Here is a 16,803-nt window from a genome sequence, read left to right on the forward strand (position 1 = left end):
ATAGTCAGCATTCATCATCATCGTTTGTGTCATCATTATCACCATCATTTTCATTATTATTTTTGTCATCATCATCATCATCGTTTGTGTCATCATCAACATCATCGTTTTTGTCATCATCATCACCATCATCTTCATCATCGTCATCATCACCATCATCATCACCATCATCTTCATCATCGTCATCATCACCATCATCTTCATGATCGTTTGTGTCATCATCATCATCATTTTCATTATTATTTTTGTCATCATCATCATCATCATCATCATCATCATCATCATTTTTAGTCAGCATTCATCATCGTCGTAGTTGTCCTCATCATTTATTATCTTTGTTGTTCTATTCGTCATAATAATAATCATCATCATCAGTGTCGTAATCATCATCATCATCATCATATCATATTTAAATATCTGTTTTAGATCTAGTCGAAGTCATCAATTGTATAAATAGTTATATCCTTGAACTAACCCCAATCAGTTTAGTTTGGTTTAATGTCCCATAAAAAATAAAAATCATTTGATGCTGCACATGTCACGTGTACCCAAATAAAACCACTTGGATTTGGAATTTATTAGTTTAACGTCCTATTAACAGCCAGGGTCATTGAAGGACATGCCAGATTTGTAGGTAGAGGAAAGCCGGAGTATCCGGAGAAAAAACACCGACCAGCAGTCAGTATCTGGCAACTGCCCCACATGGGACTTTAACTTGCGACCAAGAGGTAGAGGGCTTGTGGTAATATGTCGAGACATCTTAACCACTCAGCCCCTAAAACCACTGACCTACAACCACTGACCTACAACCACTGACCTACAACCTCTGACCTACAACCTCCGACCTACAACCTGACTGTGGCAGACTAGGGACATACTAAGAGTTTGAATTACATGTTAATGTACCTTTCAATCCAATTTGGCCATAGTAAAAATCTTTGATCGCTTTGGGTGTTTTAAATGTGTGATTTGGACATTATGTGTCCGTGTGATAGCTAACACTATACTTATATGAAAACCACATCCAAATGCACATGTACAAAGTACAGAATGTATGTAAGGCAGTATACAAAGTACTTTCTTTTCAATCAGTTTATTAGAGATTCAACAAATTTAAATACATGATTTCAGCAATCGTCAGACGACACTAAAATTAATTAATAACTAACCCAAATTAATCATATGGTACCATTATGTAAATGATAGCTGATTCATTATGATATGATGTCACTTCTTTATTGTCAGCTTGACATAGTAGAGAACTTACACGAGCAAACTTATATATTGTAACCATGGTTACAGCCCTAATAACCATTGGTCCTTACTTTAACACAGGGACTAATTACAGGCATAATTACACAGGCAATATTTTTCAGGTAAATTCACAGGGACCTGGCACAAATTTCTTACCAAAGGTGGTTACATATATATATATATATAAAACTACTGTTGTTTAGAAATTCTTGCCAGGTCCCTGATGGAAAATTCAAGTCAAAATAAAGATTTTTTTACCAGAAATGAGCGAAAACGTTGAATCAGTTTTGAAAAAGTTTGACCTGAAATTGACCCGAATTTTTTTATTAAAAAAAAAAAACTAATATTCAAGAAAATAAGGCATGATCTATGGAGCATTATCATCTTGTCATATTCAGAACAAATTACAAGTAACTTCATTAATTTGTACAACTAGAGTTATCTTGCTCATTCTCCCATGAAATTTTAAAATGGACTAATCTAGCCTTTGATTTAGAAGAGCCGAAATGGTGCATGTGGTAAGTTTAGTCTAATTAAAGCGTGCAATGAAAATTGGGATTGATATCAGTTTTGAGTAATAAACCTGACTCAGTAACAGATAAAAGAAGTTACTTTTTTACTTTCAATATGAGTGTTAACTGGAAATGTTATCTTAGTAAAACTTACAAGTACATGTAGAAGCTATATATTATTCTCCTACAAATTACAAACTAATCAGAAAAAATAGCAGAATCCACAAGCACAGAAAATGTATGAACAAAAAAATTTTATATCAATAGTTAGACACTCCTTTGTGAAATCTCATATACTTGTACAATAGAACATCATTAATGTAGTCTACATATACTTAACATTAACCACCATAAAATTCATGAAACTAAATTAAACCATTTAAACTGTATTTCACCATTATTCTCATTATGTTTTGGGATTATAAAGTCATGGACCAACACAGCACAACATTCTTCCTAGATGTGAAGAGTTGATACAAAAGATTGTCTGTCCGTTTTTTGTCTATGACTTTGCAGACCAATATATAATACAGCACTTAAAATTTAAACAACTCAGTGTCAAGGTACTAATTAGGCATTCATTTTCATGCTTTTTCTTATTTTTCACAATTACAAAACAAATTGAGTTGTGCCGCATCGATATCTTAGCCAATAGTTTAGTTTGACAAATGACTACTGCTCTTAAAGTTTTTCTCAAAACCATTCTTCTGTATAACGTCATAACACTTGAGGTACCATTCATTCAGACTATGCAAAAATATCATCAAACTTCTAGTTAACAGAAATGAGTGTAACATATTAAATGGAATTATTTAAACATATACTTATACGACAGTTGTACATAATGTCTTCATTCTTCTTTTTCATACAAGCATTGATTCCTTAAACCATGCAGATACATCTTATTGAACGAAAAAAACAATAATCTGAGTATATAAATTCATCTGTTACATTTTGTCAATGTTTTACAGTATCATGTTTCTTTTACAAATAAAAACTTAATGAATGTTTCTATGCATTATATACTAAACTTACAATTAAATCACAATTAAATGATGCAAGGGGAAAAAAGTCATAATGTGAAATAACAGCAGTTATCTCCCCTGACCAACAAGAGATGTACACTGGTTTGTGCTCAATGCGATAGAATTCTGAAAATGTTACTCACAATTTCTCAGATATGAACCTGGAAGGACCTACAGATATATAGGTTCGTAAATGAGTGTTTATTTCATATAAGATTTCAATGAAAATCGTCTCCAAATATTTCAATAATTGCTTGCGTTACCGGTAATTACATATGTAGTGTTCATTTCATAGGAGATTTTATGAAACTTGTCTCTAAATTTCACTCAATTTTTTGCTCGCCTTAATTACAATTTGATTGATTTTATGAGTTTTATCAAATCTCATATGAAATGAACACAAATTTTATATATTTTTTATCATATAAGTACTGTAACAATAAACTACATAGAGAATCTCAACTTTAAAATATGTTGCAAATATCCAGTGCAGACTGCAAATTTAATTTCACAATGTGCTTGAATCTTGACGTCATGTAATTATTTGCTGATGTCAAGATATGATGTCACAATGGAATTTCAGCCACTCCAGATTATATCACATCAGTGACATATGCAAAAATATTACACAGCGATGTTACTGGATATAAGACAAATTATGTGATAAAAAGCTTTCTTGCCGAAAATGATTGGGCTATAATTGCAGTCAGATTTTAAGTCAAAGTCATAAGTATCACGAACAAAAAAAAAAAAAAAAAAAAAAAAAAACTTGAATCAATTCGTTTATGATTGAAGAATTCTGGTTCAAACGCTTGTACCAGAGATGAAAAAGACATGGTATCTAAATCATAGTATCTTAATAATAAAGCTAATGAATCCAGCGTAAAAACTATCCCATTTCTTGTCTATACAAAGTATTGATATTGCCACAGTTAAACAGGTCTGTCAAAAGTATTTTGACAATATATTGTGCATCTTTTCATACAACAATAACTAAAAAAATCTCTGAACACTTTTAAAAAAAATCCCAATTAATAAGTAATGCCCAATCATGTCAGGAAAGCTTCACTGCTGAAAATGTCCCATCTCTTTTAATGTATTCTTTTTCTTGTCTGCGCCGCTGTTGTTCTAAATTCCGTTCATGACGTTCTCTCCGTTTCTGTTCTTTTATTGCCGCCTCGGCTTGCCATGATAAATCCTCGCCTGCTTCATCATCCCAGCCGGTTGCCCGATCGTCCCACGTGCCTAACTCTGACCCCTATAAGATGGAGAGAATATTCATGACACCAATTTAATTGTACTATTTGTTTCATTCAAACAGGCATATGTCATGTGATACTTCTTGTTTTATCAAATTACAAATATTGATATTGAGGATTTAACCATTTCAAGAGATTATCAAACTATAATTAAAACCATATATTATAGGCCCACTACCTTTCTAAAACGGTTTTTAATTCTTAAATAGGAATGAAAATGAAATTGCTGATTTTGTAGTCACAAAAGTTATTAACTTACAGATAAAACTACACATATCATCATTTTCTGATTAATTTAATTAAAATTTAAAAAAATTTAAATTCATAAAGCGGATCGTCTTGTGTTTCCCGCAGTCGTCCTAAATACTGCCCGGTAGTTGACTATCACTGCCTCAGACAGCAAAACAGCAAATTAAATCTCCAAAGTTATCATTTATTACGCAGGAAATCTTGCATATGTTTTGGTATTGTTATAATTACCTCATCTTAGGCCATCGATATGTATTTTCTTATGTTTTTAAAAAAAACTTTAAATTTAGCATCACAAAGGTAGTGGACCTTTAACTATGATCATTCAATATCACCATCCTTATAATCACCCCAGGAGTACCATCCTTATAATCACCCCAGGAGTACCATCCTTATAATCACCCCAGGAGTACCATCCTTATAATCACCCCAGGAGTACCATCCTTATAATCACCCCAGGAGTACCATCCTTATAATTACCCCAGGAGTACCTTCCATATAATCACCCCAGGAGTACCATCCTTATAATCACCCCAGGAGTACCATCCTTATAATCACCCCAGGAGTAACATCCTTATAATCACCCCAGGAGTACCATCCTTATAATCACCCCAGGAGTAACCATCCTTATAATCACCCCAGGAGTACACCTTATATCACCCAGGATACCATCCTTATAATCACCCCAGGAGTACCTCCTTATAATCACCCCAGGAGTACCATCCTTATAATCACCCCAGGAGTACCATCCTTATAATCACCCCAGGAGTACCATCCTTATAATCACCCCAGGAGTACCATCCTTATAATCACCCCAGGAGTACCTTCCTTATAATCACCCCAGGAGTACCATCCTTATAATCACCCCAGGAGTACCATCCTTATAATCACCCCAGGAGTACCATCCTTATAATCACCCCAGGAGTACCATCCTTATAATCACCCCAGGAGTACCATCCTTATAATCACCCCAGGAGTACCATCCTTATAATCACCCCAGGAGTACCATCCTTATAATCACCCCAGGAGTACCATCCTTATAATCACCCCAGGAGTACCATCCTTATAATCACCCCAGGAGTACCTTCCTTATAATCACCCCAGGAGTACCATTCTTATTAATCACCCCAGGAGTACCTTCCTTATAATCACCCCAGGAGTACCATTCTTATAATCACCAGGAGTATGTCATAGCAAAACTGAAGGCTCGGTCTGCCAAACGGATGAACAGTGTATTTGGTCCTTTAATGTGCATCAAAAGAATTGTATATCGGTACATTGTGGTTGACTTTGTGGCTGTGAAATTAGGCATCGCCCTCTAATATTCAAAAACCCATAGTTAGACAAATAAAACAAATACATGTAGTGTCATACAATGTACTGGTATATGTGCATACAATGTACTTGTACATGTGCCATACATGTATGTACTAGTGTCATACATGTACTTGTACAGTGCCATACAATGTACTTGTACATGTAGTGTCATACAATGTACTTGTACATGTAGTGTCATACAATGTACTTGTACATGTAGTGTCATACAATGTACTTGTACATGTAGTGTCATACATTGTACTTGTACATGTAGTGTCATACAATGTACTGGTATATGTAGTGTCATACATTGTACTTGTACATGTAGTGTCATACATGTACTTGTACATGTAGTGTCATACAATGTACTTGTACATGTAGTGTCATACAATGTACTTGTACATGTAGTGTCATACAATGTACTTGTACATGTAGTGTCATACAATGTACTTGTACATGTAGTGTCATACAATGTACTTGTACATGTAGTGTCATACAATGTACTTGTACATGTAGTGTCATACAATGTACTTGTACATGTAGTGTCATACAATGTTTACAGTGTGCATATGTACTGTAATGTAGTGTCATACAATGTACTTGTACATGTAGTGTCATACAATGTACTTGTACATGTAGTGTCATACAATGTACTTGTACATGTAGTGTCATACAATGTACTTGTACATGTAGTGTCATACAATGTACTTGTACATGTAGTGTCATACAATGTACTTGTACATGTAGTGTCATACAATGTACTTGTACATGTAGTGTCATACAATGTACTTGTACATGTAGTGTCATACTACTTGTACATGTAGTGTCATACAATGTACTTGTACATGTAGTGTCATACAATGTACTTGTACATGTAGTGTCATACAATGTACTTGTACATGTAGTGTCATACAATGTACTTGTACATGTAGTGTCATACAATGTACTTGTACATGTAGTGTCATACAATGTACTTGTACATGTAGTGTCATACAATGTACTTGTACATGTAGTGTCATACAATGTACTTGTACATGTAGTGTCATACAATGTACTTGTACATGTAGTGTCATACAATGTACTTGTACATGTAGTGCCATACAATGTACTTGTACATGTAGTGTCATACAATGTACTTGTACATGTAGTGTCATACAATGTACTTGTACATGTAGTGTCATACAATGTACTTGTACATGTAGTGTCATACAATGTACTTGTACATGTAGTGTCATACAATGTACTTGTACATGTAGTGTCATACAATGTACTTGTACATGTAGTGTCATACAATGTACTTGTACATGTAGTGTCATACAATGTACTTGTACATGTAGTGTCATACAATGTACTTGTACATGTAGTGTCATACAATGTACTTGTACATGTAGTGTCATACAATGTACTTGTACATGTGTGTACATCTGTACAGTTGTCATACAATGTACTTGTACATGTAGTGTCATACAATGTACTTGTACATGTAGTGTCATACAATGTACTTGTACATGTAGTGTCATACAATGTACTTGTACATGTAGTGTCATACAATGTACTTGTACATGTAGTGTCATACAATGTACTTGTACATGTAGTGTCATACAATGTACTTGTACATGTAGTGTCATACATGTACTTGTATATGTAGTGTCATACATGTACTTGTATATGTAGTGTCATACAATGTACTTGTACATGTAGTGTCATACAATGTACTTGTACATGTAGTGTCATACAATGTACTTGTACATGTAGTGTCATACAATGTACTTGTACATGTAGTGTCATACAATGTACTTGTACATGTAGTGTCATACAATGTACTTGTACATGTAGTGTCATACAATGTACTTGTACATGTAGTGTCATACATGTACTTGTAATGTTGTACTGTACATGTAGTGTCATACAATGTACTTGTAATGTAGTGTCATACAATGTACTTGTACATGTAGTGTCATACAATGTACTTGTATATGTAGTGTCATACAATGTACTTGTATATGTAGTGTCATACAATGTACTTGTATATGTAGTGTCATACAATGTACTTGTATATGTAGTGTCATACAATGTACTTGTATATGTAGTGTCATACAATGTACTTGTATATGTAGTGTCATACAATGTACTTGTACATGTAGTGTCATACAATGTACTTGTACATGTAGTGTCATACAATGTACTTGTACATGTAGTGTCATACATTGTACTTGTACATGTAGTGTCATACAATGTACTTGTACATGTAGTGTCATACAATGTACTTGTACATGTAGTGTCATACAATGTACTTGTACATGTAGTGTCATACAATGTACTTGTATATGTAGTGCCATACAATGTACTTGTATATGTAGTGTCATACAATGTACTTGTATATGTAGTGTCATACAATGTACTTGTATATGTAGTGTCATACAATGTACTTGTACATGTAGTGTCATACAATGTACTTGTACATGTAGTGTCATACAATGTACTTGTACATGTAGTGTCATACAATGTACTTGTACATGTAGTGTCATACAATGTACTTGTATATGTAGTGTCATACAATGTACTTGTATATGTAGTGTCATACAATGTACTTGTATATGTAGTGTCATACAATGTACTTGTATATGTAGTGTCATACAATGTACTTGTATATGTAGTGTCATACAATGTACTTGTATATGTAGTGTCATACAATGTACTTGTACATGTAGTGTCATACAATGTACTTGTACATGTAGTGTCATACAATGTACTTGTACATGTAGTGTCATACAATGTACTTGTATATGTAGTGTCATACAATGTACTTGTATATGTAGTGTCATACAATGTACTTGTATATGTAGTGTCATACAATGTACTTGTATATGTAGTGTCATACAATGTACTTGTATATGTAGTGTCATACAATGTACTTGTATATGTAGTGTCATACAATGTACTTGTATATGTAGTGTCATACAATGTACTTGTATATGTAGTGTCATACATTGTACTTGTATATGTAGTGTCATACAATGTACTTGTATATGTAGTGTCATACAATGTACTTGTATATGTAGTGTCATACAATGTACTTGTACATGTAGTGTCATACAATGTACTTGTATATGTAGTGTCATACAATGTACTTGTATATGTAGTGTCATACAATGTACTTGTATATGTAGTGTCATACAATGTACTTGTATATGTAGTGTCATACAATGTACTTGTATATGTAGTGTCATACAATGTACTTGTATATGTAGTGTCATACAATGTACTTGTATATGTAGTGTCATACAATGTACTTGTATATGTAGTGTCATACAATGTACTTGTATATGTAGTGTCATACAATGTACTTGTACATGTAGTGTCATACAATGTACTTGTACATGTAGTGTCATACAATGTACTTGTATATGTAGTGTCATACAATGTACTTGTATATGTAGTGTCATACAATGTACTTGTATATGTAGTGTCATACAATGTACTTGTATATGTAGTGTCATACAATGTACTTGTATATGTAGTGTCATACAATGTACTTGTATATGTAGTGTCATACAATGTACTTGTATATGTAGTGTCATACAATGTACTTGTATATGTAGTGTCATACAATGTACTTGTATATGTAGTGTCATACAATGTACTTGTATATGTAGTGTCATACAATGTACTTGTATATGTAGTGTCATACAATGTACTTGTATATGTAGTGTCATACAATGTACTTGTATATGTAGTGTCATACAATGTACTTGTACATGTAGTGTCATACAATGTACTTGTACATGTAGTGTCATACAATGTACTTGTACATGTAGTGTCATACAATGTACTTGTACATGTAGTGTCATACAATGTACTTGTATATGTAGTGTCATACAATGTACTTGTATATGTAGTGCCATACAATGTACTTGTATATGTAGTGTCATACAATGTACTTGTATATGTAGTGTCATACAATGTACTTGTATATGTAGTGTCATACAATGTACTTGTATATGTAGTGTCATACAATGTACTTGTATATGTAGTGTCATACAATGTACTTGTATATGTAGTGTCATACAATGTACTTGTATATGTAGTGTCATACAATGTACTTGTACATGTAGTGTACAATGTACTTGTACATGTAGTGTCATACAATGTACTTGTATATGTAGTGTCATACAATGTACTTGTATATGTAGTGTCATACAATGTACTTGTACATGTAGTGTCATACAATGTACTTGTACATGTAGTGTCATACAATGTACTTGTATATGTAGTGTCATACAATGTACTTGTACATGTAGTGTCTATACAATGTACTTGTACATGTAGTGTCATACAATGTACTTGTACATGTAGTGTCATACAATGTACTTGTATATGTAGTGTCATACAATGTACTTGTACATGTAGTGTCATACATTGTACTTGTACATGTAGTGTCATACAATGTACTTGTACATGTAGTGTCATACAATGTACTTGTACATGTAGTGTCATACAATGTACTTGTACATGTAGTGTCATACATTGTACTTGTACATGTAGTGTCATACAATGTACTTGTACATGTAGTGTCATACAATGTACTTGTACATGTAGTGTCATACAATGTACTTGTATATGTAGTGTCATACAATGTACTTGTATATGTAGTGTCATACAATGTACTTGTACATGTAGTGTCATACAATGTACTTGTACATGTAGTGTCATACATTGTACTTGTATATGTAGTGTCATACATTGTACTTGTATATGTAGTGTCATACATTGTACTTGTATATGTAGTGTCATACAATGTACTTGTATATGTAGTGTCATACAATGTACTTGTACATGCAGTGTCATACAATGTACCTGTACATGTAGTGTCATACATTGTACTTGTATATGTAGTGCCATAAAATGTACTTGTATATGTAGTGCCATAAAATGTACTTGTATATGTCTCTGATTCTTATAACTTTCTTCCAAAGCTAGACAACTCATGATCAAGTGAACTCTGACCTTTAGGCGTCTCTAGTATCGGTACCACTTTCAATTTCAGACATCCCAAAGATTTCAAATCTGACATTACCTCCTTCTGGTTTAAAATTAATTTAGCTCACATACATAGATCAGTTCAGTTTAAATAAGTGCATGGTTCAATAAAGGAACTGGTCTTGACGCTCTATGAACTCTGACCCTCTGTGAACTATGACCCTCTGTGAACTTATTACTCTGTACCCTCTGTGAACTCTGACCCTCTGTAACCTCTGTGAACTTTGACATTTTTCATTACATATTTTACGTACAGCTGATAGAGGAACATCCATAGCAGATACAGCAAACATATTGGATTGACTTCTCATGTCCTCCTTCTGTTTAATTAGCACCTGCAATTAAAATAGAATTAATTAACACCTGTAATTAAAACATAATTAATTAACACCTTCAATTAAAACATAATTAATTAACACCTTCAATTAAAACAGAATTAATTAATACCTTCAATTAAAACAGAATTAATTAACACCTTCAATTAAAACAGAATTAATTAATACCTTCAATTAAAACAGAATTAATTAATACCTTCAATTAAAACAGAATTAATTAACACCTTCAATTCAAACAGAATTAATTAACACCTTCAACTAAAACAGAATTAATTAACACCTAGCTGCAATTAAAACAGAATTAATTTTCAAAATAACATAAAATCTCATATCAAATTTAATTTGTCACAATATGAAGACAAAATGAAGCACAATATCTGGATCTTTGTTTTGGTTTCATGGAAAATTTCTTTTTCTTCTTTTTAGTTGGTCTGGTTTGGTTGATTTTGTTTTATATCCCATAACATGACTATATAAGGACATTTAAGGATGTGCAAGGCTTTGGAAAACGGCGAAAAAAAGAGTACATAGAGAAAAACCACAGACCGTCGGCCAGTAGCTATCAATGACTTAAAAACATGATTAAGGATATTTAAGGATGTACAAGGCTTAGGAAAAAGAGAGGAATTTAAGCCAGAGTACCTGAAGAAAACCATCGACCTACGGACAGTATCTATATCAATGATTTACAGACATTAAATATTAACCAGAATGTCATAACCTGTCTATGATGTACTATGTGTGTTGCAGTAGACTATGATATATCCTAGTTTGTTTCCTTGGGATAGAGGAACTCTGTCCACTTTATAATTATAGTGCTATCTCACTGAAACATACTACTTAAGACATATACAGTATTCACTGTAATTAGCATCCTGGGCACTTAAACACTGTAACAAAGGATGGTGGGGAACCAAAATGTAAGTTGTGGACAAAAAAAACCTTTGAAAATGTCAGCCAGAACTCTTTTGGTGCTCATCACACATTAATAGGTCATAAGTAAATATGTATGTCTTTTTATCCTTTGAGACGCATTACTATGTCGTAATTCACATGTGAAAGATTCGCAAGTTCATGTAATATGGGATACAATGCCAATTTTATATGCATCACACAGCTAATATCATTAATACCATGGGATGGATGCCTTTTATTTGGCATAAACTTAAATTCCTCCTACAGGGGAAGGGGGTGCTAGTTATGGTAAATACGACACATAGAGCAGGCCACACCCACTATATCATTATAAATACTAATGTTTTTCAAACCTTTTTCTGTCTCTTTATTTTTGGGGCCATGTCTTGAAAATAATCTGGTTCTGGTTCAGAAGATTCTTCATGTGACATTGACCTTGACCTTGAATAATTATGATTTTGTGACCTTGAGTTGTTGGTTTGATCTTGGTCCCAGTTCTCCCATGACTGTAGTTCAGGCTGAAACCAAATGATACTATTTGAAATGCAAATTACTCTAGAGGTGAATGAATATTTATCTAAGTACAGAATTTATCTGCATGTCTCTTAAAACAAGCCAAGGTAACCAATAGTTGAAAAGTAAATTTGGGTTGGTAGTCATTTTGGGAGACAGATACCTTGTTCTAAGAAAATATTACTTCATTGTAGATTTATAGATGGTTATTGACTATGGTGGATCTCCTAAAATTTCATCGTCTGAGATCTACAATTGACTGCACGTTGCAGCGCGTATCATGTAAAAGGTTAAGTGTAGCACAGTGCAATCAACCGTGGATCTCTGAGGATGCTAAAACTTCAATCCCACAGATCTGAATGGTCCTGTATATTGTAACCGTACGCTTCTGTTCACAATGCGACATCTTACCTGTTTTGGTGCACTTGGTGATTGGGTGAAATCATGTGGAATGCTGTAATGATTTGTTAAAGGCAAAACAGTGTCAGATGTGCGTCTCTTCCGTCGACAGAAAAGTCTTTTGAACGGTGAACATAGTAGGAGCACAAAGCCGAAAGTTTTCTTGATGATGTTCCATACGACTTTAATCATCCTGGGAAGATTTCTGTTCATTGAAAAAAAAAATCTTTTATCACCTTAATCAGACGCCAAATATACTTTTCCAGTTTTTTTGTAATCACAAACATTTAGAATGAAATTACCATGTTCTCTCTGCATAAAATGTTGAGTAAAGCTAGGTAAGTTGTTACTGAGACAAACTGTGAAGTTTTGGAAAAAGAATATTTTAAAAAATCTAAATAATTAATCTGGCCCACAATAAATTCAAACCGAAACAATATAAAGAAGTTCAAAGAAAGTCTCGATTTCCAAAAATTATCACTTGTTCTGATCAACTTCACTTTGGAAAAACAGAAACAAACATGTTACCGGCCATAGAAAATGTGTAGGCCCCACATAGGAAACACATCGGTAATTGTCAGTTTTGCAATAACGATTGTTTCAAAATACGGCAGGTATGTTTACATGATGATATTTGACCGTTCGATATCATTGGTTTATCTGCACGGAATAATGTCATAATACACGTCTTTCATCTCTATTCTAGGTCATCGGTATAATTTTCGATCATTGTCTATGTTTGTGATTAAAAAAATAACTGAAATTGGGTCTTTAAGAATATTCTGACTATTATACAGATACAGGATGTAAAGGATCTACGATTCTTCTTTGCCCATAGATGAATATTTTCTTAAATAAATCTTCAATCAAATTATTAGTGTAAAGACCCACTACCCTTCCAAAATGGATTTTGATTTTTAAAATGGTTATATTATAGAAAATTGATAAATTTGTAGAGTCACAAAAATTACTAGCTTAATGTTATCATCACCTTAAAGCTTCTGAACAATTTAATTAACATGTATAAATGTTGATATTTATAATACGGGTTGTATTATGTTTCCCGCCCTCATCCTAATTACTGCCTGTTAGTTGATTAAAACTGCACCAGATGGCAAAACAGCAAAGTAAATCTTCACTTTAAACATAGATTACAATTCATTATATAGATGAAATATAGCTCCATGTAGAATAATCAAAGCTTACCAAGAGAGATAACTCTTAATTGTAGATATAGTTTTGCAAGAGATTTAATAAAGGATTGACACTACAAGTATATTACTGTATTATTTCAAAATACCACAGGGCTGCCATCCATCCTTTATACTCTAGGGGTTACTATAACTAACAACTATAACTAACGTTATATCCATCCCTGTACTATCTCATTGTAAAACTCTTCTTAAAGATGCTCCACCGCCGACAGATGATATTCGTTATTTGAACAATAATTGGTGTTCAATCGTTTGTATGTATGTCTAATTAACACAAAAAAAAAAATATATATTTTCATTTTGCCTTTGGTGCATGCCCAATCAGTACTTCATTCCATATAGGATATAGTGCATCAGAATTTTTTCGGGATGCAATTAATTATTTTTCATATTTTTAACTTGACGTAGAATTAGAAGCTCAAACTTTTCAATGGTGGTTAGGGCTGGTTATTGGAAGGTCTATAACGATACAATACGTATTGACAATACTCAATAAACGATACGTATTTGCGATACAGTGGATCTCTTTTTCAAATTCATTTGACCATTGTATTTCGAATATTGTGACAATAAAAGACAATTTTGATAAAATATTCTATAACCAGGAAAAAAATCTACCAAACGTTTGATTCGGTTTATCATCTGTGTTAATTAATTTCTGTCAATTCGTATTCTTAGTTATGAAAAGGCATTTCTAATCCATCTCGGTGACACAGATGCTTTAAACACTTCCTTTTGATTGAAATGCTGTTACTTGAATGTTTTAGAATAAATTTTGTTTGGAATTTCCTATATCTATAACGAAAACAGTAGGGTGAGTTGTACAAACGATACAGCGATATACAGCATGTTATTTGTGTATCGATGTTCGATACACTGCCGAAAACCGATACGTATCGGTATATCGATATATTGATCCAGCCCTAATGGTGGTAATGGTGTAAAGTAAGTAATTTTTGTAACTGAAGAAAAGTACTAAATCGTCTGCTCCTGTTTTTGATAGTGAAAAAATACTATTTGTCGGCGGTGGAGCATCTTTAACTGGAGAACTGGACTGTCAGTGCCAGGGCTAAAATTTTAAAACTGATAATAAATTGTGTGATCTATAAGAAGAAGTTAAGGGTGTAGCCCTTTGGGCACAAAGTGCAAAGCCCTTCTAAGGTAACATAGACATGTATGTGAAAATATAAGAAAACCCATATCTTCAACATTCACACAGGCAAACTCAAATAGAAATCGTGGTGGGCAAAAATCACCATGGATATGATGCTTTGCAGTAAGCTCATTAACATTATACCGGTAAGTGATAAACAGATCTGAGGAATCGGAACATTTTGGGAAGTACTATTAGCCATTTATACTTCTGACAGAATCCCAAGATTTTGTAGGCGACACTCTAATTGGTTAACCATAGGAGTCATGCTGTGGTGACCCCGAATGGGGAGTTGTTTGATCTTGTATTGGAGTGTAGCATAGAGCATCACAGTGGAGATTTCTTAAATCTCAACCATTTAGTTGGGCGCTAATGTAGAAGAACAGGGAAAATACACATTCCTGTCGAGTGCCCCGACCAGGAATCGAACCCGGGTCTCCGGCGTGGAAATCTACGGCTCTACCGACTGAGCCAAAGAAGCATGCTCCGTCAGCTGAGTGACAGAGACCGTATTTAACGCTATGCACATACCACACCGACCCGGTAGGATAATCCTGCATTGGAGTAATAGTCCTATGTTTGAGGGATAATTTTGTTATGCAAATGCAGGATTCTGTGGAGTGAAAGAAGGATAAAATTGTTTTAAAAATTTGTATAAAAAAAGGACGTCATAATTTTCAGAGAGCCATATAACTGATCAAAGACTTTATTTTTTTGGGTATGAACTATTGAATACTATTATCTAACTTTGTAATAAAGTGACAATTTAGGTGTTCTCCATAGACTACAGTGCATAGCCATCAGGGAAACTTAGTGCAAATGTCATGGTTGATTGACTTTTACCTGCGTTCTATTTTTAGCCTAACAGTAAGCAATAGAGGCGATTTGGTTTGTGATTTTTACAAACATTTAGATTATGAAATTTGTTTCCATTTGAGTAATAATGTGGAAAGTTGTATTAGTGATGATGCCATGTAAAAATTATGACGCCCTTTTTTTGATAACAATGTTTAAAACATCTTTATCAGTTTTCATTTCACAGAATCCTGCATTTGCGTAAGAAAAATATCCCTCAAATACAGTACTGTTACTCAAATGCAGGACTATCCTGAATATACGGGAGTGTCCCCAACCTGTAAAATTCACTTTTGCATATTTGGTAAATATAACATCTGGCTTTGCATTGCCTTCAGTCACTTTTACATAATATAACCACAAGAATTATATTGGAGTGAAATATTTCACACGCCCCTGCGTTATTGACGGCTCGACCTTACAATAAGAATAAGAAGAAGAAAATAGCAAACCCCACAGGTACTTTCAGTTTGGGGCAAAATAGGGCCTAGTGAAAATACATCACGTGTCGTGTATCGATACAGCAGCTGCATTCTTTAAGTTGTCTAATCTGATTCTATATATCAATCGTGAAATGTAAGATTACCTTATTAAATACTGATGTCTATTATATCTGTGCAACTACACCGAAAACTGTTTTATCATAGGAAATTTCTGCTGCCATCTGTGCGTTTTTGGTTTCCTCGGCGTCAATATAACGCTTGTTTTCTCTGCTGAAGTCTTGCCCTAACTACAAACGTTTCTGTGACTAAATATCTAATGC

At 33.6% G+C, this 16,803-nt stretch overlaps 1 protein-coding gene across 1 annotated transcript; it reads right to left on the reverse strand.

The window, feature by feature from the left end:
- Nucleotides 1-1,077: 1,077 nt before the first annotated feature.
- Nucleotides 1,078-16,759, reverse strand: LOC138308860 (receptor-binding cancer antigen expressed on SiSo cells-like). The gene is made up of 5 exons (XM_069249890.1): nt 16,627-16,759; nt 12,831-13,023; nt 12,260-12,424; nt 10,911-10,991; nt 1,078-4,049 (listed from the first exon to the last, which is right to left on the reverse strand). The coding sequence occupies exons 2-5, from the start codon at nt 13,008-13,010 to the stop codon at nt 3,846-3,848; spliced, it is 630 nt and encodes a 209-aa protein (XP_069105991.1). The 5' UTR covers nt 13,011-13,023; nt 16,627-16,759; the 3' UTR covers nt 1,078-3,845.
- Between the last annotated feature and the right edge of the window lie 44 nt (nt 16,760-16,803).

Source organism: Argopecten irradians, chromosome 15 (genome assembly GCF_041381155.1).
Source record: "Argopecten irradians isolate NY chromosome 15, Ai_NY, whole genome shotgun sequence".
NCBI classification, from domain to species: Eukaryota; Metazoa; Mollusca; class Bivalvia; order Pectinida; family Pectinidae; genus Argopecten; species Argopecten irradians.